Source organism: Acomys minous (genome assembly GCF_964271855.1).
Source record: "Acomys minous genome assembly, chromosome: 16".
Lineage (NCBI taxonomy): Eukaryota > Metazoa > Chordata > Mammalia > Rodentia > Muridae > Acomys > Acomys minous.
The window spans coordinates 67,022,076-67,046,474 of NC_140498.1; the positions used below are offsets into that span (position 1 = coordinate 67,022,076).

The 24,399-nt window shown below is 51.3% G+C and overlaps 1 protein-coding gene across 2 annotated transcripts in view; it reads right to left on the reverse strand.

Annotated features, from left to right (window-relative positions):
- SDK1 (sidekick cell adhesion molecule 1) overlaps positions 1-24,399 on the reverse strand; it is a 955,689-nt gene that overhangs the window by 89,586 nt on the left and 841,704 nt on the right. For both annotated transcript variants that reach the window (XM_084763891.1, XM_084763892.1), the window contains exons 28-30: positions 23,572-23,670; positions 10,101-10,295; positions 4,637-4,838 (exon numbers count right to left, since the gene is read on the reverse strand). In XM_084763891.1, the coding sequence (XP_084620017.1) occupies positions 4,637-4,838; positions 10,101-10,295; positions 23,572-23,670 (496 nt within the window). The remainder of the gene's footprint in view (positions 1-4,636; positions 4,839-10,100; positions 10,296-23,571; positions 23,671-24,399) is intronic.

Below are 24,399 nucleotides of genomic sequence, written 5' to 3' on the forward strand. Positions count from 1 at the left end.
AGAAGGAGTTGTGCGTGTGGACAAGGCACGGCCTGCAGTTCACTGTGTCTCCCTCAGGGCTAACAGCAGGGTCTTTGAAATGTAAGTTGATATGTAGGTTCTCTGGTTCATCTTCGTTAGGACGGAAGATGCATGAATCCCGGACATTTTGAATTCTGCCCACTGTTGCTTTTACCTACTTATCTCAAAGGCACTGAAACTACCTCCTTTTTAAAAATTAATTTTTTTTTTCAGATTACATCTCAATTGTTATCCCCTCACTTGTATCTTCCCATTCCTCCCTCCCTCCCTTTTTCACCCTATTCCCTTCCCCTAGCTCTGTGACAGAAGGGGACCTCCTCCCTGACCATACGGTCACAGTCTATCAAGTCTCATCTTGGTAGCCTGCTTATCCTTTCTCTGGGTGCCACCAGGCCTCCCCACCAAAGGGAAGTGGTCAAATAGGGGGCACCAGAGTTCATGTCAGAGTGGGTCCCCTCCTGATGGCATTCATCTGGGATCTACTAGGGATGAGGAGGCAGGAGGATGAAATTTCAAGGCTTGTCTGCTTAGAGTAGTTATTGTCAAACCTAAGCATGGCCTGGGACAAGGGAGCCTCCGCCAAGGCACTGGCCTCATCATATCGGCTGGTGATCCTGCTACAGGGCATTTTCTTAGTTGCTACTCACTGCAGGAGGGACCAGACCACTGTGGCCTTCACCGTTCCTGGGCAGGCGGGCCTGAAGAAAGGTGGCGGGGAAGCAAGCCTGGAGGCACTGTTCCTCCACAGGTCCTGCCTCCTGGTTTACTTCTTCGAGCTCCAGCCCTGGCTTCCCTTATGATAGACTGTAACCTGGAAGCTAAAGCAAACCTTTGCCTCCCCAAGTCTGTTCTGGTCAGGATTTTAACCCAGCAACAAAAAGCAAGCTAGAACACCGGCTACAGAGTAAGTTAAGTCGAACGCCAGCCTGGACAACCTGTGGGATTCTATCTTTTAAAAAAGAAAGAAAATAAAAGAAAAGAAGAAGTGGGGTATAGCTCTAGTCACAGTGCTTGCCTAGAATCCCCCAGTGAGGGGCTAGGGTGTGGCTCAGTGGTAGAGCACCTGTCTAGAATCCCCCAGTGAGGGGCTGGGGTGTGGCTCAGTGGTAGAGCCCTTGCCTAGGATCCCCCAGTGAGGGGCTGGGGTGTGGCTCAGTGGTAGAGCCCCTGCCTAGAATCCCCCAGTGAGGGGCTGGGGTGTGGCTCAGTGGTAGAGCACCTGCCTAGAATCCCCCAGTGAGGGGCTGGGGTGTGGCTCAGTGGTGGAGCACCTGCCTAGAATCCCCCAGTGAGGGGCTGCAATATAAATAGCAAAGCATTTATTCAGCATGCACAAGGTACTAGGTTGCATGGACACACTACAACACACACACACACACACACACACACACACACACACACACACACACTCTGCATACATCTATTACTTGCAACATGAAGAATGAACAGTATGAAACCCACATTAATACCCCAGCCAAGCGCACCTGCAGTTACATGTCAGCACTGTTACAATTCTACAGAGGAAGAAATGAAGATTTGTGTGGACCAATGGCCAGCGACCTTATTTGCAAACTCCTGCTGTTTATGTGGTCATTCCTTCTCCTTGGGATATGATGCACTGTGCCCATTGTAGTCTGTACTCCATGGAAGAGGGGAGCCCTGATGCCAGTGGACAGCCCTCCTGAGGTCCCTGCTCACTGCCGTTCCCCAAACCCCTGCGTCCCGTCCTGTCTTCTTTGTTCAGTTTCTCTGGAAGACCACCCCCATTAGGGTAGCTACAGGAGCCAGTTTCTGGAGAGAATGACCAACAGGGCTCCCAAACACAGAGCACAGAAGATGGGCAGTAGTGGTCCATGCTAGGTCAAGTCAAAGCAACTCCTGGGACTCTCTCCCCTGGCTGGCATGTGTAGAGTCCGGCTGCCCTGCGTCTAGCAGAGCCTTAAGAGCACTTAAATCCCTATACACACATATTTCTGGATCTTACACGTTTACTTAGACTGGATTCTGGGTAGTGACTTCCATGAGAAGCAAGCCTCTTTCCTGGAACTGCCCACCCCAGGGGAGAAGGGGAGGAGAGGAAGAGGAGAGATACAAGTCACATGCCAGCTAGGACGAGGGGGCTGGTGCTTCTCTAGCTCAGCCCTAAGAGCATATTCACAGCTCAAATGAAACGACCCTGAGCTGTGACCCCATCCTGTCTGAATCCCCTTTCCAAGACCAGGTCTGAGGCTGAGTTGGGGGTGGGGTGGGGGTGGGGCTGGAGTTCCCCTGTTAGAACCCAGGCCCACCCCTCAAAAGCATTGGTCGCCTTGACTAGATCTCAGATCCTGAGGGGGTTAGACTTTGGCGCTTTCTATGGCCCAGGGTGTTAAGAACCTTTGTGTGCTGTGCCCTCAGTCTACAACTCTAATCAGCGCCTGGCCTCTCCATGTTCTTTGTCAAATGCCCACTGTTGAACTAAATCATGTGATGTGAGACTTCCTGGCAGCCCCCATGAAGGCTGTTCTCTGAATAGTGTCTTTTGCACCACACCTTTGCCATCTTCCTTCCTTGAGGCTGCTGTACTCTCTTACTCTCTCTCTCTCTCTCTCTCTCTCTCTCTCTCTCTCTCTCTCTCTCTCTCTCCTTGCTTAACTTCTTCAGGCTTAGCTGAACCTCTCCTTCCCTCTTGGGCCCCATCGTGCCCAGATCTCCATATACTGTACTGTTTCCATCTAATGCTCCCCCCCCCCCACGCCAAGGCCCTTCCCCCTCTGCACCCTCTGAAGATACTTAGGGGTCAGCTTCCGTTCTGCACCAAGCACTGCAGGTGTGTCGCCATCTTCCCACCGTCCTGTCTAACATCCCCAGTAACAGTCTGACGGCCTCGGTCTCCACACAGGTGCTCACTCAATGCCAGCAGGTCACATCCCAGCCCTGTGCTGGGCTCTGGGCCACAGCCACCTGAGCAGAGGGCCTCGGCCGTTACATCTCCGCAGTCAAACTCCTGTCTTTCCATTAGCTGATCTCACCTTGCTGGTGGAAGTAAACTTAGCTGCTGGGGTCACTGGGGGTGACGCCATCGCAGCAGACAAAACAGCCTCTCAGGATACTGTCTGAGGCTGGCTTCCATTCTGGTTCCTGCCCGTTAGGAAGTTGACAGGTCTCCTCTGGACCAAATGAAACCACCTGTCTTGAAACAGGGGCCTCTCCGTACCAGACACAATGTCTGTGGTGACGGCTGTGTAAACAGGGCTGAGATTTTTATCTTGTCCTTCACGTGGCCAGACAAAGGAGCGGGGTTATTTGACCTCAAAGAGAAGGGCTGTCTCCCTGGCCTTCACCTCCAGCCACCCATATCCTTCCCACTGCCTCCCCCGCAAGCCCCCAACACCTACTGTTAGCATACTGTCTGCCTAGCAACCTATGATGTCATTACCTGCCTGCCAATAGATGGGCCAGCTGCCCAGGATGTGAAAAGGACAAACCCATATCATCTTTCTCTCTTGCTTTCTCTGCCCCTCTCTTGCTTCTTTCTCTTTCTTGCCTCTATCCCTGTCTCTTTCTCTCTGGGGTGCCACTCCCCCTTTCTTGCTCTCCCATGCTCATATAATAATTCCTCTATATCATCTCTGTTGCCTGGCATCTTATGCTTTAATCATCTACCTTTGGGGATACTGGGGCATAGCCCAGGTTCAGCCCCATTCTTCTTGCCTCCCAAGTCCTTGGGCCTTGGCATAGCACATCTGGAATGTGGGAGCTCTAAAGATTTGGGGTCCCTGGTGCGGAAAGTGTCAACAGAGACAGGGGGCTAGCTCTCAATGGGACATCTCCTTGGACACACAGACACCTGCTGTGTGAGCTGGCTGGGGGCCATGACAGGGACTTTTAGATTAGGGACCCTCAGGTGAGTAGGGGCCCTTTTTCCTCCATTACCTTTAAATTGTTTTTTAAATTAATTTAAAATTTTATTTTTCTATTAACGTTTCAACATGTTCTCTGTCGCGCTCAGATCTTAAGTCCCAATTTTTGACACACGTATTCATGTGGGAGGGAGTATGCGTACAGGACAGGAAACTATAAAGGGGTGCATGAGAGGCTAAAAGGAGGCTTTGGGGTGGAGAGGTGGGAGGGTATGTGATATGAAAGAGGAAGAACGGATATGGCTTGGGGAGAAGGGTCCAGGCAGGGGTGAGGCAGGGAGACGGGGAGGGGGGGTGGAGGGGAGAGGCATTTCACACACATCAACACCGCACAGGAAGGAAAAGGCCCTAGCATCGCCCTGGAGGCGCGCCTCAGGAATTGCCTGCAGGGAACCATCTGGACTAGGTTAACTGATGTGCTAAGAGCCACCCTAAGTGTGGGTGGCACTGTTCCAGGGGTCAGGGTCCTGGGATGAGAAACAAATGAGAGGCCCTTCCTGACTGGATGCGATGGGACAAGATGCCTCAAGCTCCCGCTCCAGCTGCCGTGAGAAACCACTTCAAACTGCGAGGCACGGTAAACCCTCCCTCCTTAGGCTGCTTTCAGTAGGTGTGTCGTTGCAGGAGGGAGACAAATGACTAGGGACTACAGGTTCAGAAAGATGAATGCTGAGTGCTACCCGTCCCCTGCCCCAGCCCCGCCCTGTGGTTACCTTTCCACGGCACAGGCTGTGGCCTCGTGGCTGATGGAGGAGGAGTAGGTCTGCCACTCTCCACCAGGCAGCTCTCGGACCTGCACGGTGATGTACCGGATCGGGGAGGCCCCGTCACTGCCAGGGACCCACTGGAGCCGTAGGCTACGCGCTGTCACCTCTGCCTGGGGTACCAGGAGCTCTCTGGGGGGCGCTGGCCTCTCTGCAACCAGAGGAGAAGAAAAGCGAGGACTCATGAGAGACCACTCCTTACTGTTCCCTGGTGTCTGCCCGTGGGGAGCCGCTGTGTGGGACAGGCACCGAGAAAGGAGTTGGCTTAGCTCAGCAGGTAAAGTACTTGTTATACCAGCTTGAAAAGCCAAGTTCAGGCCCCAGATCTGACATAAAGATCTGGCTATGGTGGTGCATGCTTTTAATTCTGGCTCTAGGGAGGCGGAGACAGGCAAACTGCTGGGGCTTCTTGGCCAGCCAGCCTCACCTAGTGGGAGAGTCCCAGGTCCCACTGAGACACCCTGTCTTAAGAAACTGGGTTGATGGTACCTGAGAGAGGAAGCCAAGACTCAAGGCTGGCCTTCTGACTCCCATATGCACCCGCACATGCAGTCACACTCATGTGAACACACATGTATACGCAGTCCCACTCATGTGGACACACGCACATGCAGTCCCGCTCACGTGGACACACACGCACATGCAGTCCCACTCACGTGCACATGCTTTCTTCCCCTGCTGTGCACACAAAGGAAGAAAAGCGAGTCCCCGGTTCTGGACGGGGAGGTTGATTTACAGCTGCCTTTGGACACAGCAGATTAGGTCTGACTGGGGAGGAGGGCATGCTCACATAGCAGAACCAGCCAGAAGTTGGCCCTAACCCCTCCCAGACAGAGCAAATATATCTGAACGACAGCTGACATCTCAGCCTGTGCTCTTCCAAACGACCCAAGCCTCCTTGGCATGCTGTCTGATTTGGGGACCCAGCGCATCCTTAAAACCTTACTTCTTTTTCTTTGTAGTCAACCTGAGTCTAACACGTGAGATGACTCTACTGGGTTCTTCTGTGAGGTGGGCGGCAAATGCAGGGCAGAGGTGGGGGAGAGGGGGGCAGGTGCTGTTAATGGTTTCTGCAGGACTAGAATGCGGGGTACCTGGGACCAGCCTTGGCCTTGAATGGGTACCAGGTGCCCGAGCCTGGGATCCCATCCCCCACTGACTTCAACAGAGGAACTCCATAGAGGGAGAAGTAATTGTTTAATTGTTTATCATGAAGATTATTGATTCTGATTAAAATGTGTGGCATGTAATAAAGCAGCCATCGATTGCGGGCCCCACGGTGACAGGGCTGTGAGAGGCACTTCGATCTGGTTCAATCAACGGTCCTGGCTGTGAGTGTACACACTGGCTGGAAGTCTGATTTCTGCAGACGTGAGAAAGAGCTGGGCTCCCCATCCTGTTTCTAAGACCTTCTATGGCCATATTGCCAGTGGAAATGGCTCCAGATCCATCCCTAGGCCTTGCGTCAGGACCTGGTTAGAAGTCAAGGTTCTCCAGTCCCTTAGTGATGGCCCTGTGCCCAAGGCAACAAGCTGGCACAACCAGGCTGTTACTGGCTCACGCACAGAAGGGTGTTTGTGTGTTTGCACGTGGCTCTGACTGAAGCCCTGTAAGGGCCCTAGCGAAACTTCCTCATCCATCCTTTGCCTCTGCAGTGTTGATGAGCTGGAGAGATGGCTCAGCTGGTTAAGTGGGGCTGGCACAAGCATCAGGACCAGAGCTGGATCCCCACAGGCCGTACGAAAAGGAGCCCAGAGGAGTGGTGTAGCCTTGTGATCTGGGGAGGGAGAGACAGGTGGATCCCTGTGGCCTGATGGCCTGTTAGCTTAGCCAAATCAGCAAGTGGCAGGCCTGTGAGGAACCTCGTCTCAAAGAGCAAGGTAGAGAGTGTCTCAAGGAGCGACACCTGAGGTACCAGAAACCTGCGCATGCATGCAAACATCCACTCAGGCACATAGTTACACAGACAAGCACACATAGGAACATGCGCACACAAGTGTGCATGCAAACATACACACACACCACACATACACACACACACAATGTTTAGCATTCTTAAGGAATGCATGACGTAGGGAAGAAGGCAAAAGCCAAGGGTAGCCACCTGTGGGTCTTTGAGGAAAGGTCCCTGTCACCAGTTCCTGAAGACACTACTAAATACTCTGGGGACCAGACCATAGCTGTCAATCCCTGGAGGACCCTCCCAGCACCCATCTTTTGGATCCTGGTCCTGTGATGCAGGTGCCACAGGCAATCAAGGCTCATCCTCCCCACAAAGGACCCAGTAAGAGCATCCATTCGCAAAGTTATGGAGGCAACACGGGAGGGGCCGATAAAGGCCTGCACATGCGCCTGGCTAACAGGAAGGGCAGTCAGCATTTGGGGAAAACTCAGTGGTAATGCTTGCACATCAGCAAGGAGGGGCAAGATGTTTGCTTCGAGAGCGATGTGCTGTAGCTGTGCCTCAGCTGGTCTAGCATTCGCCTAGCCTGAGCGAGGTCCTGGGTGGGTCTGGTCTCCAGGACCCACTAAAGCCAATGTAGCCCCCAATATTTCAGAGGTAGAAGCATGCTGAGTGGTGGCGGCGGCACACGCCTTTGATCTCAGCACTGGGGAGGCAGAGAGGCAGGCAGATCTATGAGATCGAGGCCAGCCTGGTCTATAAAGCAAGTTCTAGGCTGGCCAGGGCTGCACAGAGAAACTCTGCCTCAAAACAAGAACAACAACAACAAAACAAACAAACAAACAAAAACAAAAAAACAAAAACAAAACCCAAAAAAACAAACCCAAACCAACCAAGCAACCAACCAAACAAATAGCAATGACCAATAAGAGGGTAGAAGTAGGAGGGTCGGGAGTTCAAGACCAGCCTGGGCTACATCACCATTAGATGATGGATCTGCCTGCTTTAAAACTATCGTTATCCTAGAGAGATCAGACTGTCCCACTTCCTAAAAGCTGACAAGCCCCTGCTGTGAGGGTTAAACCTTCTGTAGGAGTGACAGGGGCCCATAAACAAAGGTTCCCCCTACTTCTGCAGCCTCAGCCATCACAGCTGTATTTGAACACATACGAACCTATGAGCCAAGATGAACCTTCCTCTTTTAAGATTTTTTTTTTCTGGAGTATTTTGTCATAGTAACGAAAGGCTAACACAGGCTGACTGGCAGCTTGAAGCTGGGAAAACCCCGGAAGCAGAGGTGTGTTCAGTCTGGTGGCTACTGAAGACAGGTGGCCTGACCAGGCTGCAGTCATTGGAAACAGGGGGTAGCCTGGCTCCGTCCAGGGAAGGCTGGTAGACCCCAGGGCCTGCTGGGAACTTGCTGGTTGGTTCAGGGTATGGGAAGTGAGCCCTGGCTTCCTTCTGTTGGTGCTCACTCAGCAAAACATGAGGGATGGTGGTGTCAGGGGCACAAGGCAGGCATGCTGGGTCTCGGGGCTGCACCATCCCGTTCTTCACCTAGCAGGCTTCTCCTTGACAGGGGGACTTGGTTTCTTCCCTGACAAAACCTTCAGAGGCTTTGGTGAGAGAGAGCTGGAGGCAGGAGCAGAGAGGCAGGGAGACTTGGAGATGACCCGAGCGCGCTGTGAGCTCTGCGTCAGCCCCCTTCCTCTGTTAGATTTAAGCGCTCTGAGTTCTACTCCTCGCCCCCTGAAGTGGCCTGCTTTAGATCGTGCAATAAAAGTTGTCACAAACGCAGCAGGGACACTCATTCACATTTCTTGAGCAGCGACATCACACCAGTGCAGTTCCTGAGAGCCTTGCTGATGACAGGGAGAGCCACCCGGCTGTCCTGGCCTCTGTGCTAACTACACCACACAGGCCTCCCAAGTTAGTGCCATAGTAAAGAGAGGCGAAGAGTTTGCCTTGCCTAAGGCCTCGCAGCCCTGAGCCTTGGGCTCCAGGTGTTTCCCGTGAGCCCTCCTGGCCCAGTTCTCCAGACCTCTGGGTCTGGTTGTGATGGCAGCATCCCTTGTCTGGCTTTTTATTCTGGGTACAACTTTAAAGCAGAGATTATCTTGGAATGGTAACCATGGCAACTAAGTGAACAGACAAATACAGTATTAGCCACATCTATGGTAATGATGAAGGAGCTAGTGACACTTTCTCGTAGATGGAGGATAGGAGGGTCAGCGGACCCTCACCTAGGATTTCAGCCATTTATTCCCTCCCCCTCCCACTTAGCTATGATCCTGGGAGATAGGTCCTAGATTACTTGCAAGTGGAAGGCTGACTGAAAGAGAGACTCCATGACGTCATCACTTTGTGGTGACAGAGCTCTTAGGGGATCACCCACACACTTGCAAGTGAACCCCACCACCTGTGCACAGTAAACGGACCCAGTCCACTCACTGGTTCTCCAAGCTGAGTTCTGAAGGAGCCTTTAGTCAGTCTATTGGCTCCCCCGCTATTTAGTCAGAGTTGGTTTATGTCTCCATGCCACCTTTGCCTGGAGGCGTAGCTTCTGAAGACAGGCTCTGTGGACTTCCGGTGGAAGGTTTTAAAGTGGTGGTTCTCAGTTTGTGGGTCATGACCTCAACGGCGGTCATACATCAGATAGCCTGCATTATGATTCGCAACAGTAGCAACACTGCAGTTATGAAGTAGCAGCAAAAATAATTTTATGTTTGGGGGGTCACCACAACGTGAGGAGCTACGTTAAAGGGTCTGAGGATCAGTAAGGTTGAGAACCAGGGCACGAGACAAAGCTCTGTGCTACCCTGCGCTAGTTACACAGCGTCTCTGAGCCGCACTTCTTACCTCCAGGCCTCCATATTATCCCCTGACTGTATGAGACAGTGGCCAGGGGGCTAACAGTTGTGCCATGAAGACACTTTGATTATACGCCTAGCTCAGAGCTGGGGACATGGCTCAGCAGGTACAGTCCCCGCAGACCACGCACGAGGACCCGAGTTCGAATCCCCAACATCTGCAAAAGGTCAGACACCACGGCCCACGTCTTTAACCCTGGAACTGGGGATTCAGAGACAGGTGCAGCCCCCTGGAGCTTGCTGGCCAGAACAGCTAGCTCTAGGCTCAATGGGAAACTAGCTCAAAAAATAAGGTGCAGAGTGTTAAAGAAAGACACCCAACCCCTGGCCTACACACACACACACACACACACACACACACACACACACACACACACACACATACACGTTTGTGTGTGTGTACATATATGTGTATATATGAATATGTATATATGTACATGCATGGGTACCCACATATACACATCTGGAAATATATATACACACACACATCAACCACACACACTTAGAAAAAAAAAAAAAGACAATCTGCCTAGCTCTATGTCTGGCACTGTGAGGATCAGAGGGGCTGACGAGACAGCTGTGTGCCTGCTGCCATTGCCATTGCCACCATAGCCAGTTGGATTTGGGCCTAGGAACTCACCTCTCTTCTCAGTGGTGATTACTGTGGCCTCCAGCGGCTCGCCCCAGCCCTGTCTCGTCTTAGCAGACAGCCTGAAGATGTATGCAGACTCCGGGGCCAGCTCGGTGGCTGTGAACTGCCGCACTGTGGCACCCACCTCGACAGTGGTGAAGGTGTGGGGACTGCCGCTGGCCAGGCGGTAGGCAATCTGGTACCCTGTGGAGAAGCAGGGAGCAGAGTCAGGGAGTCAGTCGGCTTAGCCATTTGTTTCTTTGCTTGCCCAGAAAACCCACACTCCAGACACCCCATAATCAGCCCTGATTGGCAACCCAAACACGGCTTGCCCTCTGTTCCCTCCTGATTCCCAAAGGCTGTGGGGTGCATATTGAAAAAGAGATCACACCCCTGGTGATGAGCTCCCGCTGTCTGAGCTCAGTCCTTTGTGAAACTTGCCTCACAGTTCATCCTTCACAGGAACAAGATCTGAAAACAGCTTTGTCTTTCCTTGGGATGCTGCCCGCTCAGAGACTAGCACCTAACCCAGGACGCTGCATTGTTCCCCACGGGAGGCTATCATGAGCCCATGCCTCTGGCTCTTCCATCCCTTTCCATCCCCCCTGCTATGGTGCAGCCCTTCCCTTCAAGCCAGCAGCAGAGGCCAGAGCCTGCCCTTAGCAGGTTATTTCACACTTCTCCTCAGCAACAGGGCTTGCAGTGGGGCAGGACTACCGCATGGCTGTGCTTGCACTACTCAGCCCCCTTCCTGTTTCCCCCTGCTGTGGCCTTCCCCACACCCTCAGCTCCCACAATCCCAGCCACTCAGCCTCCCCTCCCAGACCTCCTGAGCTTGGAGGCTCCAAGTTAAATAGTTAAAGACCCCTTCTGTTAATTTCCGTAACTCCAGAGCGGCAGGGTTGGGCTGGCTCTGCATGTCTCTCTGAGTTCCTTGATTATGAAAGGGTCATGGTTGATCAGACATTATTAATGATCAAATCCCTCCAACCAAGCAACCTCAACGCCTGCCTGCCGGCTTCGGAAGAAGCCTTGCCAATTTCCCAGACCCACCCGCGAGCTGTGGAGCAGACTGCCTTCTGGGCTCGCGGACCACCACGTGTGGTCCAGCTTCTGATTAAAACCAGAATGGATGGGGTGCTGTGACATGTTAAAAAAAAAATTAATGACAACCCAAGTGTTCATTTAAACAAAGGGGGGACTCAGCATGGGAAAAAGAAAAGCATCAAGACTGAGCTGGTCCTCCAGGGCTCCGTCTGCCATGCGGGATGCCTGCAGGGACCAGGCATCCTGTGGGGGCATGGCACCTCCTACTACAAGGCTTGGCCTCAGGCAGTACATCTGCTACCACTCCTGGTCCTGCTGGTTTAGCCTTCGGCTCCAGGGGTTTCTGAGCTCCCTGGCTATTATCCTCCAACTCTTTAGTGAGTTGCATCCATCCTCTGTCCTCCATTGGGAGACTAGAAGCACACTCCCACAGAGGTCAGACTGAGCATACCTTGACTTTCAGATGTAGCCACCTTGGGTCATCTCATTGATAGGGTGGCTATGACTGTCACACAGACCAGGCGACAAAACCCTCAGCCCTGTCCAGAGCGATGTCCAGTGTGTGTGAGATGCTAAGACTAGGCCCCTGAATGGCCATCATGGCCACCGCTTGTCCCTTATGGACCTGATGGTCCAAGTGTTCTGGGAGTTTCCAGCAGCTGATCCAAGTCAACCCAGAGATGGCTGGTCTGTCCTCCTAGGCCACCTCTTCTCTCCTCTCACTCCGTCACGGGGACGTGGAGCTTGGGTGCCCCAAGGGGACACTTTGGTGTCAGGCCTTCAGAGACTCCTGCACACTTAGCATCATATTGTGATGAGATGTCACAGTGGCTGGACAGCCACATGTGGTGGGGGTGGGCAGGGTGTGGGGACATGGTTCCTACAGTCTCCTTCCTACCAGTGAGCGAGCACTAAGAGCAGCAGCCCCCAGCAGGTCAAACACAAGGGGCAAGGCACTTGGAAAGGTTACAGTTTGCCCAGGGTTGCTGATGATGGGCGCCCCAGGCCTGTCCTACTTTCGCTCAAATGGAAACCCCCACACTTCCAGGAAGAAGACAGCCCCTCTCGGCTCTTGCTTGCTTCCAGGAATGTTCAACCTTTTGGCGTTGTGATAGACGTTGTCATATACAGAGTTCATGCTTGAGAACCACGGAAATCACTGTGGAAAATCACTGCCCGGCTAAAACAGTCCCGGGGGTTGACCCTAAAGTCTCCAAGTTGACCAAGACACATGCACACCTGTCTTTCAGCTGGCACTGTTCCCCTAGTCAGGGCTATGGAGCCAGTCCAGGCATCTCACAGCACAGGGATGACTAAGGAAAATGTACTGCCTATGCCAGGACATTTAAAACAATTAATTCATGTTACACTCCTACTTGTGTGTTTGTGCACCATGTGTGTTTAACATCCACAGAGGCCAGAAGAAGGCAAAAAAAAAAATCTTCTTGAACTGGAGTTACAAGCAGTTGTACAGTACCCAGGGTGGGGCTGGGAATCGAACCCAGGTCCTTTGCCAGAGCAGTAAGTGCTATAAACTACTGAGCCACGGTTCCGGTTGCATATAATAGACATGCTTTTGTTGTTGTTGTTGTTTGTTTGTTTCAACCATAAAGAAGAATGAAGTTATATTGTTTTCAGAGAAATGGATGTAACTGAAGACAGTCATATAAAAATAATAGAAAGTCACATATCATACGGAGAGAGCACAAATGAGAGATCATTTGTGGTTCTTGAGATTTATATAGATACATAAAATCATATATATACAAATACATACACATGCTTACATGCACATATGTTATAAAAGTAGAACTAAAGCTATCTAGGGGGTAAAGGGGACCCCATGGGAGGGGAAAGAGGGGAGAAAAGAGAAGGTGGGGGAGGGGGACATGGGGTGGAAGGTGTGCCACAAGCAATATATATGAGAGCTTAAAAAATTAATAACGCAACAAAAACGTTTCGTATTGTTTTAAGTGAGCTTACGATTTCCGTGGGGGCATGCTCATAGCTATCTCGGGGAACATGCAGCCCACGGGCCCTACGTTGGATGCACCTGCTGGACCCTGCACTCCTCAGCCCCTCCTGGCAGAAGCAGCCTTCCACAGCTCTGCAGAGGAGATCTGCCTGAAAGGCCACCTGGCTCTGTCAAGTCTCCACTGTCAGTTACTGAAAAGGGACCCTGCCGTACACATCATCTTGAGCTTGAGCTTGAAGGGGGGTTCTACAGGCCACATCGCCCAGGCTGTTGGGGTTCCCCAAGCTCCAGGCAATGGGCTGTACAGTGCAGGCGCAGGGCTTACTTTGTGGTCAGTTCTCAATTCCACGTGTTAACTGACATTCCCAGAAAAAAAAAAAAAAGAAAGAAAGAAAGAAAAAGAAAAAGAAGAAAAATCCTCCCCCTTGTTAAACATTCTCCAATCGTGACAACCGATTAGAGGGTCAGTGTTTGTTAGCAGCTGGAAGTCAGGGCTCTACAAAGTGTCTTGGGTGATCTCAGTCCCTGACTACCATTTGCCGACTCCCTCTGTGCCTAGGGTCTTGTGACAATAAGATAAATCCTCTGAAATCTACAAACAGGCCCTTGACTTCTGCCATCTCCCAAGGCTAAGTGTGTCATCGGAGAGCATCTGCGGCCTGTAACAGTGACTTCCCCCGCTCTGCTGTAACCTGCCTACCCGAGGTGGCCTGACTTAGGATCTTCTTTGTTTGGTAGCTAGGAAGACCCCACAGACAGTCCCCACATTGGAATGTGGAATCGGGAATAACCCAAATCTGTGTTCCTGGGCCATGCTCATATACTGATATTTTGCTCCAATATAAACTACCTCCTGTCAAGGTGAGAGCGGTGTGTGTTGTTTTCCATCAATGCTTGTGAGCAGAAAATGGTAACCACGGCACTGGGTTTCCACCCTCTGCGACGGCTGCTCACCAGGGTGTTCCGGGGCTCTTTGCTGCACCTGCAGTCTTTTTTCATGTTTTTTCCCTTCCTTGAGGGCTCATCGTCCTCTTATCTTCAGGCACTGCCTCAGTTCTACAGAAGCCTCAGTTGCTGGGACCAACACTTAAGCTCCCTCACCTTGGTTGTGACATGGGCGATGCCTGACCATGTCATGCCTATTGCGTTAGCTACACCTGGTGCCTGTTTACTCGGAGCCCAGTACAGGACAGGCAACCTTAAAGTAGGATCCTCCATGGAATCATGTATTTTTACAACCCTTTCTGCTTCTTTAGTGACCAAGGCGTTGACTCATTTTTAAAGCCTTTTTTGCTTTTTCTTATGATTTACTTATTTATTTTGGAATTGTGATTTATGTGTAAGTTGTAAGTGTATGCATGTGTGTGCAGGGGGCCCTTGGGGCCTGGGATAGAGCCTCAGATCTCCTGGAGCTGAGGTTACACTTGTAAGCCACCCAACATGGGTGCCGGGAATTGAACTCAGGTCCTCGGCAAGAGCAGCAAGCATCCTTAACTGCTGAGCCATCTCTCCAGCCCTACAGTTCTAATAAGGTCTGGGAATGGAGTCATGGAGTCAACATTATTATTGGTATTTTGGAACACTTCTAGACTGAAGCTGCATTTCTTTAATTAAAAAAAAAGGCATTAATCTTGGTCCAAGGTACCAGTCTGTAGTTACAGCTATTCAAGAGGCGGTGGCAGGATATACCTGAAAGCTTAAGCCAGCTTGTGCTATAGAATGGGTTCAAGGCTAGGTAGGGCAAGACTGCTTATTTGAATAAAATGCATAGAAATCTCAGTGGCAGAACCCCTGCCCAGAATCTCCCAGTGAGGGGCTGGGGTGTGACTCAGTGGGTCTTGGTGGGAACCTTGGATCTCTCTTGGAAGTCCCTGACCAGAGAGCAGATAGCCAGTGATTTGGGTTCCAACCCAGTCCAGTGCTTTGCTTACCTTGCCATGTCCCTAACCCATGTAACTCTCATGCCTTTCCTCTCACTGCGAACACTGAAAACATTCATGATGGGGAAAAGGCTCGATAAGTAAAGTGCTTGCTTTTCAAGCATGATAATCTGAGTGTAATCCTAGCACCCACAGAAGATGTCACAGGTGCTGGGGCGCCTGTTTTCCCAGTTCTGGGGAAGTGGAGACAGCTGGTCAAATCAGCAAGCCTCAGGCCAGTGAGAGACCATGTCTCCAAAAACAAGGTGGATACTGCCTACGGAATGACACTCTATACACAGGGGCACACACATGCACATACACAAAGTAAATGAGTGAGTGAGTGAGTGAGTGAGTGAATAAATAACATTTGGCACCCACCATGTGTAGAGACTTCTCTATTTCAGGCCTTTCACCTACATCCACTTAGGCTTTGTAGGTTTCCATGGTGTGTATGAAAGTAGGACTGGCCACGTCCTTGAGCAGTAATAGGACAAGAGTTCCCCGTTGTTACACACACACACACACACACACACACACTCACACACACACACACTAACAGACAAACACACACATACACACACACTCACAGACAAACACACACATGCACATACACACATGCATGCACGCACGCACGCACGCATGCGCACACACACACATACACAAATAAGAATTTTAAAATTCCTTTGAAAACTCAAGAAAAGCCTAGGTTAGTGGCAGACAAGAGGAGACCCCTGGTATCGTTAATCCCCAGAGGATACGGCACGGCAGCCACATGTGAACACCATCTACCCTGGACCAGGCACAGGCAGTCATCTAGGGATCATTTCAGTGTGTAGGCGGCGAGCACGGGCTATCTACAGACATTACGCCATTTATCTGAGGACTTGATGCTGGAACAAGGCCTGTGGTTGTGTAGCACAGCCCCTCCCTCTCACGGAAGAGGGTTTTTGCTGCAGGGCTACCCTTAACCCCTGACCCCTCTTTCTCTGAAACAGAAAGAGAAGAATATTTATCTGGGACAGTCACTGTGTGGCCTCGGCAGATAATGTATGGAAACCACAAGGCACAGTGTCATTTGTCCCTAACTGCAGGAAATCTGGGTTATTATTTTCTATCTCCAATCCACTTCCCACACTGAGCTATTACCGAGAGAAAACTCCTCACCCTCGGGCTTCTGTTTGTACCTTCCTATTATTTTTCCCTCCAATAAATGTGGCATCATTAGCAGGCCCTGCACCCCGATGTGCTGAACATAAAAATTAACACCCGCTCCTCACCCTGACATGCCGAAGAGACTCATTCTCTGGGCCGGGGCGGTCTTTCTCCTGCGCATCTCCGATGAGAGAGGCAGCAGTGGGATAGCTCTTGCATTTTTGGAGAATAATGACGGATGATGTTCAGAGCTAAGAGTGCTTCTGAGGATGCGGCTTCTTATGTAATTAGGGCCTGCCGCAGCCAGATCAGAAGCACTAATGGGTGGGATTTCATCGAGCCGGGGGTCAGGAGGCTACCGGTGTGTGTTTGCAAAGAATGGCCGCGCTTACTCGAGGGGAGGAGGAGAACGTGGCCCGAGAGAAGCCCTGTTTTTAAGGTTATGGGTGAATTATGATAATACGGGCATTGAAGAGAGCGAGGCCAAGCTTGAGGGACACCGATCCGAAGGGAAGATTAGGATGCGCAGAGAGAGGCCTGCGCCCGGTTTCTGAATGCACTGGGAGGTGGAGGGGGCACCGTGCGCCCCAGAAAATCGGCTGGAGAAACGACAGAGGCAGGGCAGGGTAAGGCGACACAGCCGTGGGCAACAAGCCTCGTGGGGGTCCCCACTCCTGACCCTGAGAGCTGGAACGGCCGTCTGGGGCTTTGTCTTGACATTCAAGGCCGTGGAGAACCTTTTATGGGCTGATGGCTGACAACCAAAGGCTGTCAGTAGGACACAGTGCCGTTAAGCCTTGATGACTGCTTGGAGGCTATGAAGCCCCTGCCTCCCCCCCTCCCCCAGCTCCTCCCTCTCCCTCCCAACCCCGTCCCAGGAGTCAAAGAATGCAGAAGCTGCCTAAGGGTCCTGGGAAGCCCAGTGCTTAGCCCACAGCATGTGGCCATAGGTTTAAAGCTTATCAACTTGAGGGCTGGGATCCCAGAAACGCTACTGCAGGGTTCTTGAATGGTTAGGGCTGGGTCCTGGCTGGCTAGGGGCCTTCTGATGGGCGGAGACAGGCGCAGAGTCTAAGATGTCTGGGCTGGGCTACGGCACAGTTCTGAAGAGTGCACGCAGGAAATCTGGTTTAACAGTACCCAAGGGTGTGTGGGAACACTCCGCCAAGTTGGGGGCGGGTGGCTCTAGTCAGGTAGTTCTACAAACCCCCAAAGGAGATTTTTAAGCGCTCAGAGCTCTCCATAGTAAAATATTTTCCACGTAGCTAAGCAAGCGTTTTTTCCCTCCAGGCACCTGGTGCTGTTCCATGCTGTTAATCTCTCTGGGAAATGCAAGAACATGTTTTCATATAGACTGGGAAGGTGTGAGCTGCAGATGAGTCCCCACGATTAAGCCACCCTGGGAGCCTGTGCTTCCGGGAACACCCGTTGGAGATTAAGTCAGGCAAATGGATGGTTTCCTTTCCACGGCAGCAACAACTTGGATCCTTAGGAAACATTTATCTTTCTTTCCTATGGCATCTTGTGGTCTGGTGCGCTGGCTGTAATAACACCCAGGTGACCAGTCACCCAGATGGCCATTACAACCAGAAACCTCTCAAAGACCATGCTGCCCACTTGGCAGAGTTGCTGCCATCTGACTTAGCATTTGTGTGAGATGGTTAATCTTGTCATCTCTGGAATCAACTGAGAGACATGCCTCTGAATGGAGGTGAGGTCATTCCCAGGAAGAATTAATTAAGGGGAGAGGAACTCCTCCAGAGTGGGCACTGACTTCCAGCACCCTAGATACAAAAAGACTGGAAGGAAAAGCAGGTCTTTGCCTACCTGCCTGTGCTCCTTGCTGGTAAGTGCATCTGCTTTTTTGTTGTTGCTGTTGCTGCCATCCTTCACTGACATTGGAAGCCAATTTCTTCAGACTTCCAACATCTTGCAGGCCCTAGGCACCAGTCTAGTAAATTCCCCTTGTGATACACACTCCTATCAGTCCTTCTACATAATGCTGACTGATACAGGGAGCTTGAAGTATGTAAACATCACCTACTTCTTCCATATGTGTTTGTGTGATTTTCAGTGATGGCCCCACCAGGATGTCATACCAAACTGTAAGATCCCAGTTGAGAAACTAGGGCAGTGATTAAGAGCATTTTCTGGGCCAGCCGAGATGTCATGAGTTCAAATCTCAGGTACCCATGTAAAAAGTCTAGCATAGTCGTATGTGTATGTCTGTAGCCCCAGCACTGTGGAGGGCAGAGAAAGGAGGCTCACTAGAGCTTGCCAGCCATCCGCCTAGCTCCAGAACCACTGGGAGCAAAGCAGGGAGCGATGGTGCAGGACCCCCAGGGTCTTCCTCTCATCTCTGTGTGCACAGGAGCCTGTACTTGAATATCCGTGGAGACACACACACACACACACACACACACACACACACACACACACACGCATGCACACTCATGCACATGCACACACACACATACACACACACACACACACACACACACACACACACACACACACACACACACCAAAAGCAAAGTGACAGTGAACAGGGGAAAGCAATATGCCTTCAGTACACACAAAGTACATTTCTGGCCCAGCCTGAGCTGGCCCCAGGATCAAAGGCCCTCCATCCCAAAGTGACAGGCTAGTGATAGGAAATGTCTGTCACATTTATTGGACACTAAATGTGGCACATGTTTTTGTTTTTGTTTTTCTTGTTTTTTTTTTTTTTTTTGTTTTTTTTTGTTTGTTTTTTTTTTTTTTTACTGTTTCATTGCACAAGCTAAAGGAGGCATAAATGGTGAAACCGAGGTCCCGAAACCTAAGCAAGTTTTTAATAAGAGCATTTAGTTCCTAGATGGCAGGCTGAGGTCTGAGCCTGGAGAGTGAGGCTTTTGGGCTCGTAACTGTCACCCACGTTCTCTCTGCCTTACTCTAACACAGAGCCTGAGCCTCTGGGACAAATAGCAACAACGCTCTGAGACTCAAGCCACACAAAACGCAGATTACAGCTGCCTCCTCCTTCACCTCATAAATAAATCTGCTTAAACAAATGGCCTTGCAAATATGTGGGTTTCCTTTATTATCTTTTTCCAGACAGGGTCTTTCGTAGCCCAGGCTAGCCTTGAACTTACTAAAATAACACAGGATAACCCTTAACTTATTTTCAGGTCCTCCTGCCTCCACATCCTGAGCACTGAGGTGACAGGTGTCTGCCATCACACCCTGTTTACCCATGGTTTCACGCATGCAAGTACTCTGTCAACTGATGACACCCTGAACCCCAAAGAGCAACCTTCCTGATGCTTCAACCCTTTAATACAACTGCCCATTTTGTGGTAACCCCCAACCATAAAATTATTTCGTTGTTCAAAACTGCAATCATAATGTGAATATTTGATATGCAGACTATCTGGCATGTGGCCCCTAAAGGGTCAAGACCCACAGCCTGGGAGCCACCCCACAGTTCTTTGGGCACAATGCCTAGAGACAAGAATGGCTGGACGGAGGTCATCTGTCTCGTGTCTGTTCTCTAGAAGCTACCCAGGTGACACTCCCAACAAGAACACGTGAGGCGTGCTGTCCTCAGGCCCGTCCAATTTTTCAGGTGGTCACGGGACCTCACAGGTTCAGATCTGATGGATGTGACCCAGCATAGTGCAGCTGCCTAAATCTCACCATACTGTGCAAAGTAAAGACATTTTGAAGAGTAAATGAGAAAGGTTTAGAAGTGAGCTGACAGCCCCATCTGGACAGTGAGATGTGCGGATCAAGGCATCCTCTGTGGGTGCAGAGGGGGGCCTGCCAGGTAGAGGCACATGGTAGAGGCACATGGAGAGCACGTGGTAGAGGCACGTGGAGAGCACGTGGCATTCTTACAGGAGAGTGTGCTGCAGGTTGACCACCCCCACCAGAGCTCCTGCTCAGTGAGGGGCCAGGAAGTGAGATCCACAGGTGGCTCCTTCCTGAGGGGGACCATGCGCCACCAGGTGAAGTCACGACTGAGTGAAGGCATTGGTGCATTACCAGGATCCTGGATGGTGGGTCAGTTGTGAATGGCATCTTGTTTAGTTATTTGTTTTGATATTATTGTGCGTGTGTACATGCGTGTGTGCAGGTATGTTCATGTGTGCCTGCACGTGCATGGATGTGTGTGTGCGCGCGCGCGTGCGTGTGTGTGTGTGTGCATGTGCGTGTGTGCGCGTGTGTGTGTGTGTGTGCATGTGCGTGTGTGCGCGTGTGCATGTGTGTGTGTGTGTGTGTGCGCGCGCGCGCGCGCGTGTACTGTGAGCATGTGCACGTCCAGGCCAGAGGCCAGCCTCAGGGTCTGTCAGTGGTTGGAGCTCACTGAGTAGGCCTGGCTGGCTGGACAGGGAGCCTTGCCATCATCCTGTCTCCCTCTCTCTCTCTTTGGAACTAGGATTACAAGTGTGAGCCACCAAGCCTAGTGAGTCTTTTTTAAAACCGGGTTTTGAGGATTACAGACTAAACCACCCTGCAGGCACTATAAAATTCCTCTTTGCTCTCTCTCATATTGTCTCTTCCCCACCTTGTGTGACCTCTGCAGAGTCCCCACCAGCAAGGCACTCCCCAAGTGCAACCACTGCAACTCAGCCCTCCCGTCCTCAGAAACCGTGTGAACCCTTTTCCTTAAGCACCTGCCATTAACTCTGCACGGAAAATGCCACCACTGTCTGTGGGACACAGGGAGCTGCAAGCCCATTAGACCCCAGCCTTACGGGCCACATGGACCACTAGGCTGTTTTAAATCACATCACTTACTTCTCAGGGGGTAATAATTTCCTATTACAGAAGCACTGCGAACCTAGAGAGAACAAACCTTTATTCTTTGTAAGCTACACAGCCTGCGGCATTCAGTTACAGCAGCAGCAGACAGGAAGAGGCTGCCTGTGGATCTTACAGGAGGACCCCGGGTAAGAACCTGGCCCTGCATTTGCATGGGAGGCTCTGGTTAGCAGTGCAAGGCCGTAGTGAGGCGTGCAGAGAGAGGACTGGGGAGTTGGCGGTGACTTGGGGCCAGAGATGGAGGGTCAGTAGGGATGGGGATGGGAGCCAGAAGCTTGGACCAGGGTGGGGCTCAGGGAATGTACTTCTTCATAGAAAGTAGTCTGTAAACCTTTGGGACTCCAGGGAACACAGCAGAATTCTACCATGCTGCACCTCCCCAAATGTGTCCCCTGTTGCTGCCGCCTTCTGGGGACAACTTGTGGGGCCTTGGGTATCCGGTTCTGTTTCATAATGATCTGCTGCCTGCTGCCATGCTGAAGGAAGCCTCTTCCTACACCGTGGTGGTTTGCCTCTGCTGCCCACCTGCTCTGAGGACACTTCCCTAGCCTTGGCCCATAGCCCATAGTGCTGGCTTCTGATGTGGCTTGCTACCTTTTCCAGCCAGAGCTCATTTCAACAGGGGCTCCTACAGCTGTCACGACTGTGGCTGCAAGCACGGGTTCAGAAGATCTTTGCTCACAGCGATGTATCTGGGAGCTGCAGGGATCCTGCGATGGAAGGTCAAGGGGCGAACCTGCCATGGCCTCCTGAGCGGATGACACAGCATCACCCAGGCCCATCCAAAAAAGGCAGGCAAGCACACCACAAAAATGTGCTTTTTTGGGTCTCCTTCTCTGGGCTGTTGAAGATGCATGGGTTTGCAGACGTGTGCATGTGCGTGCGTGCGTGCGTGCGTGCGTGCGTGCGTGTGTACCTGTAGGGTACTGACCACAACCTCAGGTGATGTCCACCTTGCTTTTTGAGACCAGTGCTATTCACCTTTTGAGACAGTGCCTCTCACTGGCCTGGGACATCACAATATGGTGAGGCTGCCTGCCTGGTGAGCCCATAGTGTCTACCTGTCTCCATCTTCGCCGTGCTGGGATTACAGGCATGTCCTACGATGCCTGAATTCCTTTTACATGGGTTTTAGGAGACCCAACCTGGTCCTCATGCTCGAGTAGCAAACACTGCTGACTGAGACATCTCCCCAGGCCTCAATCTCATTAAATTGTTTTTTTTTTTGAGATTTATTCTATGTATATGGATGTCTTGCCTTCATGTATGACTGTACATGCATGTCGTCATTTCCTGTCAGGCACAGGGAGCCGCAGACCCATTAGAGCCAACCTTACTGTCCACATGGATATGAGAAGAAGGTGTCAGACACCCTGGAATTGGAGCTAGAGATGGTTGCTAGCTGGCAGTGGGTGCTGGACATCAACCCCAGGGTCCTCTGAAAGAGCAGCCGGTGTTTTTAACTGCTGAGCCTTCTCTCCAGCCCCTGACTCTGTCTTTAATAAAAGCGAGATATCTTCTTCAAACCAAGTCGTAGACTGGCAAGGTCACAAGCGGCTAATAGCAGTGACCCTTGTCGCCTGCTCATCACTTCGGGTGAAGAATTTCCCTGGAAATTAATCACCCACTCTCTCCAAGTCTCCTGTGAATGGGGACCAGGTGGATGTCCCTGGGGACTTGGGTCTGCAGCCATACCCTGTGACTTTTCTCTTGAAGTGCCTGGTTTTCCCTGTGTCGCAGTTTCTAGCACGCACAGGGCACTTGCCCATGATCCCCACTTGGCCCAGCTCTGGATGTGTCTCTGCTCTCAGGTGGAAGCCACCAGAGGTCCCTCCCCTGCTCCCAGGGCTGTGGAAGTCACCAGCCCCTCCTGGGCTCCCCTCAAAAGCAGCTTTTCACCTATCCCAACCGTCATCTGAGACTGGCTCGCAGGACAATCAGTGACTCTGCATGTGTAATATCAGTTGAGCGATCTTCCTACAGTTGGCGTGGGAGACCTGAGGATTAGCGGGCCTGTCTCCCACCAGGCCATAGTAACAAATGTGGAGTCTTTAATTTGACTTAGTAAGAGGATAAGGAAGTAACGGTATTGATGATGCTCCAAAACACAATTTGCTGGCTTTCCATCATTCGTGTCAGAGCTGTGTCTCTGAATGTGAAGTTGGACACCCGAGGTTCACACGCCACCCCACCACCCTCTCCCATGGGTCAGTGTGGGCCTTGTGGTGGATGACGGATGCTTCCAAGAGCCGGGTCTATGAAAAACTAGCCTGCCATTTCCCAAACACCCGTCGGCACAGCCTGGAGTGTAAGGAGGCCTGATTACAGATGGGCTTGCCATGGACCCCAAACAGATGGAGGGGAATTCTGGGTTAATAAAATGTAAATTTCATTCCACAAGAAAGCCTAGGTGCCCTGCTGGGGAACAAAAAAAGCTCCTGATTCCCTGTGTTAGGGGATGGCGCTGCTGTTGACGCAATTGTGTCCTCCACCCGCCCCACCGTCTAATAGAATCAGGAGAGAGCAAATGTCCTGTCTTTTCTCTCCGGTTCCCCATATCCCCCCAAATGTTCCTTACCCAGAATCACACCATTGGGCTCCTCCGGGGGCTGCCACACAATCCGCACGGCAGTAAGTCTCACTTCAGGGAACACCAGCCGCACGGGGGGACCTGGGGCTGAAGGAAAACACAGTGAGAGAGTGTATTCTGTGGACCAGCCCTGTGCTCTAATGACTGCTGTGGCTCTCCTTGAGGGGGGGGGTCCCACGTTTTCATTTTTTAAATTTATGTTTAAAAACCAATTTGCCCTTTAAAAACATTTATCTATTGTTTATGCATATGCGTCTGTGATCTATGCCTCGAGTGTGTAACTTGAGTCCAAGGAGACCAGAAGAAGGCATCAGATGCCCCTAGGAGCTGGAGTTATAGGCAGGTATGAGCTGCAGGATTTGGGTGCTGGGAATTCCTCGGAAAGAACAGCAAACATTTTAACTAACTGCTGAGTCATCTCTCCAGCCTCCCCCCACCCCCTTTCCTTTCAAATTTTATACCTGGCTTTTATGTGGCTTTTAGGGGATTTGAACTCAGGCCGTCCTGCTTATTTCAGTAGGCATTTACTGTTTTCAATGAAGGACTCTGGACCTTCGCTGGCTCCATGTGACTCCCTAATGATTTTGAATCCTGAGCACCTGACTTAGAAAACCACATCCTGACACTACGCTTGTATGGCACAAGAGAACAGCTCGTGGCAGCACTAGCCCGAGGGTCACCTATGACGCCGTAGTATTTCATCGATAAGAGTCTGGACTCCTTCGCTGGGTTTGACATTTGTTTGGCAGCTACGGAGGTAAGTACCGACTGCCATCTTGACGGGCTCTAGAAATCACCTAGGAGACACACCTCCAG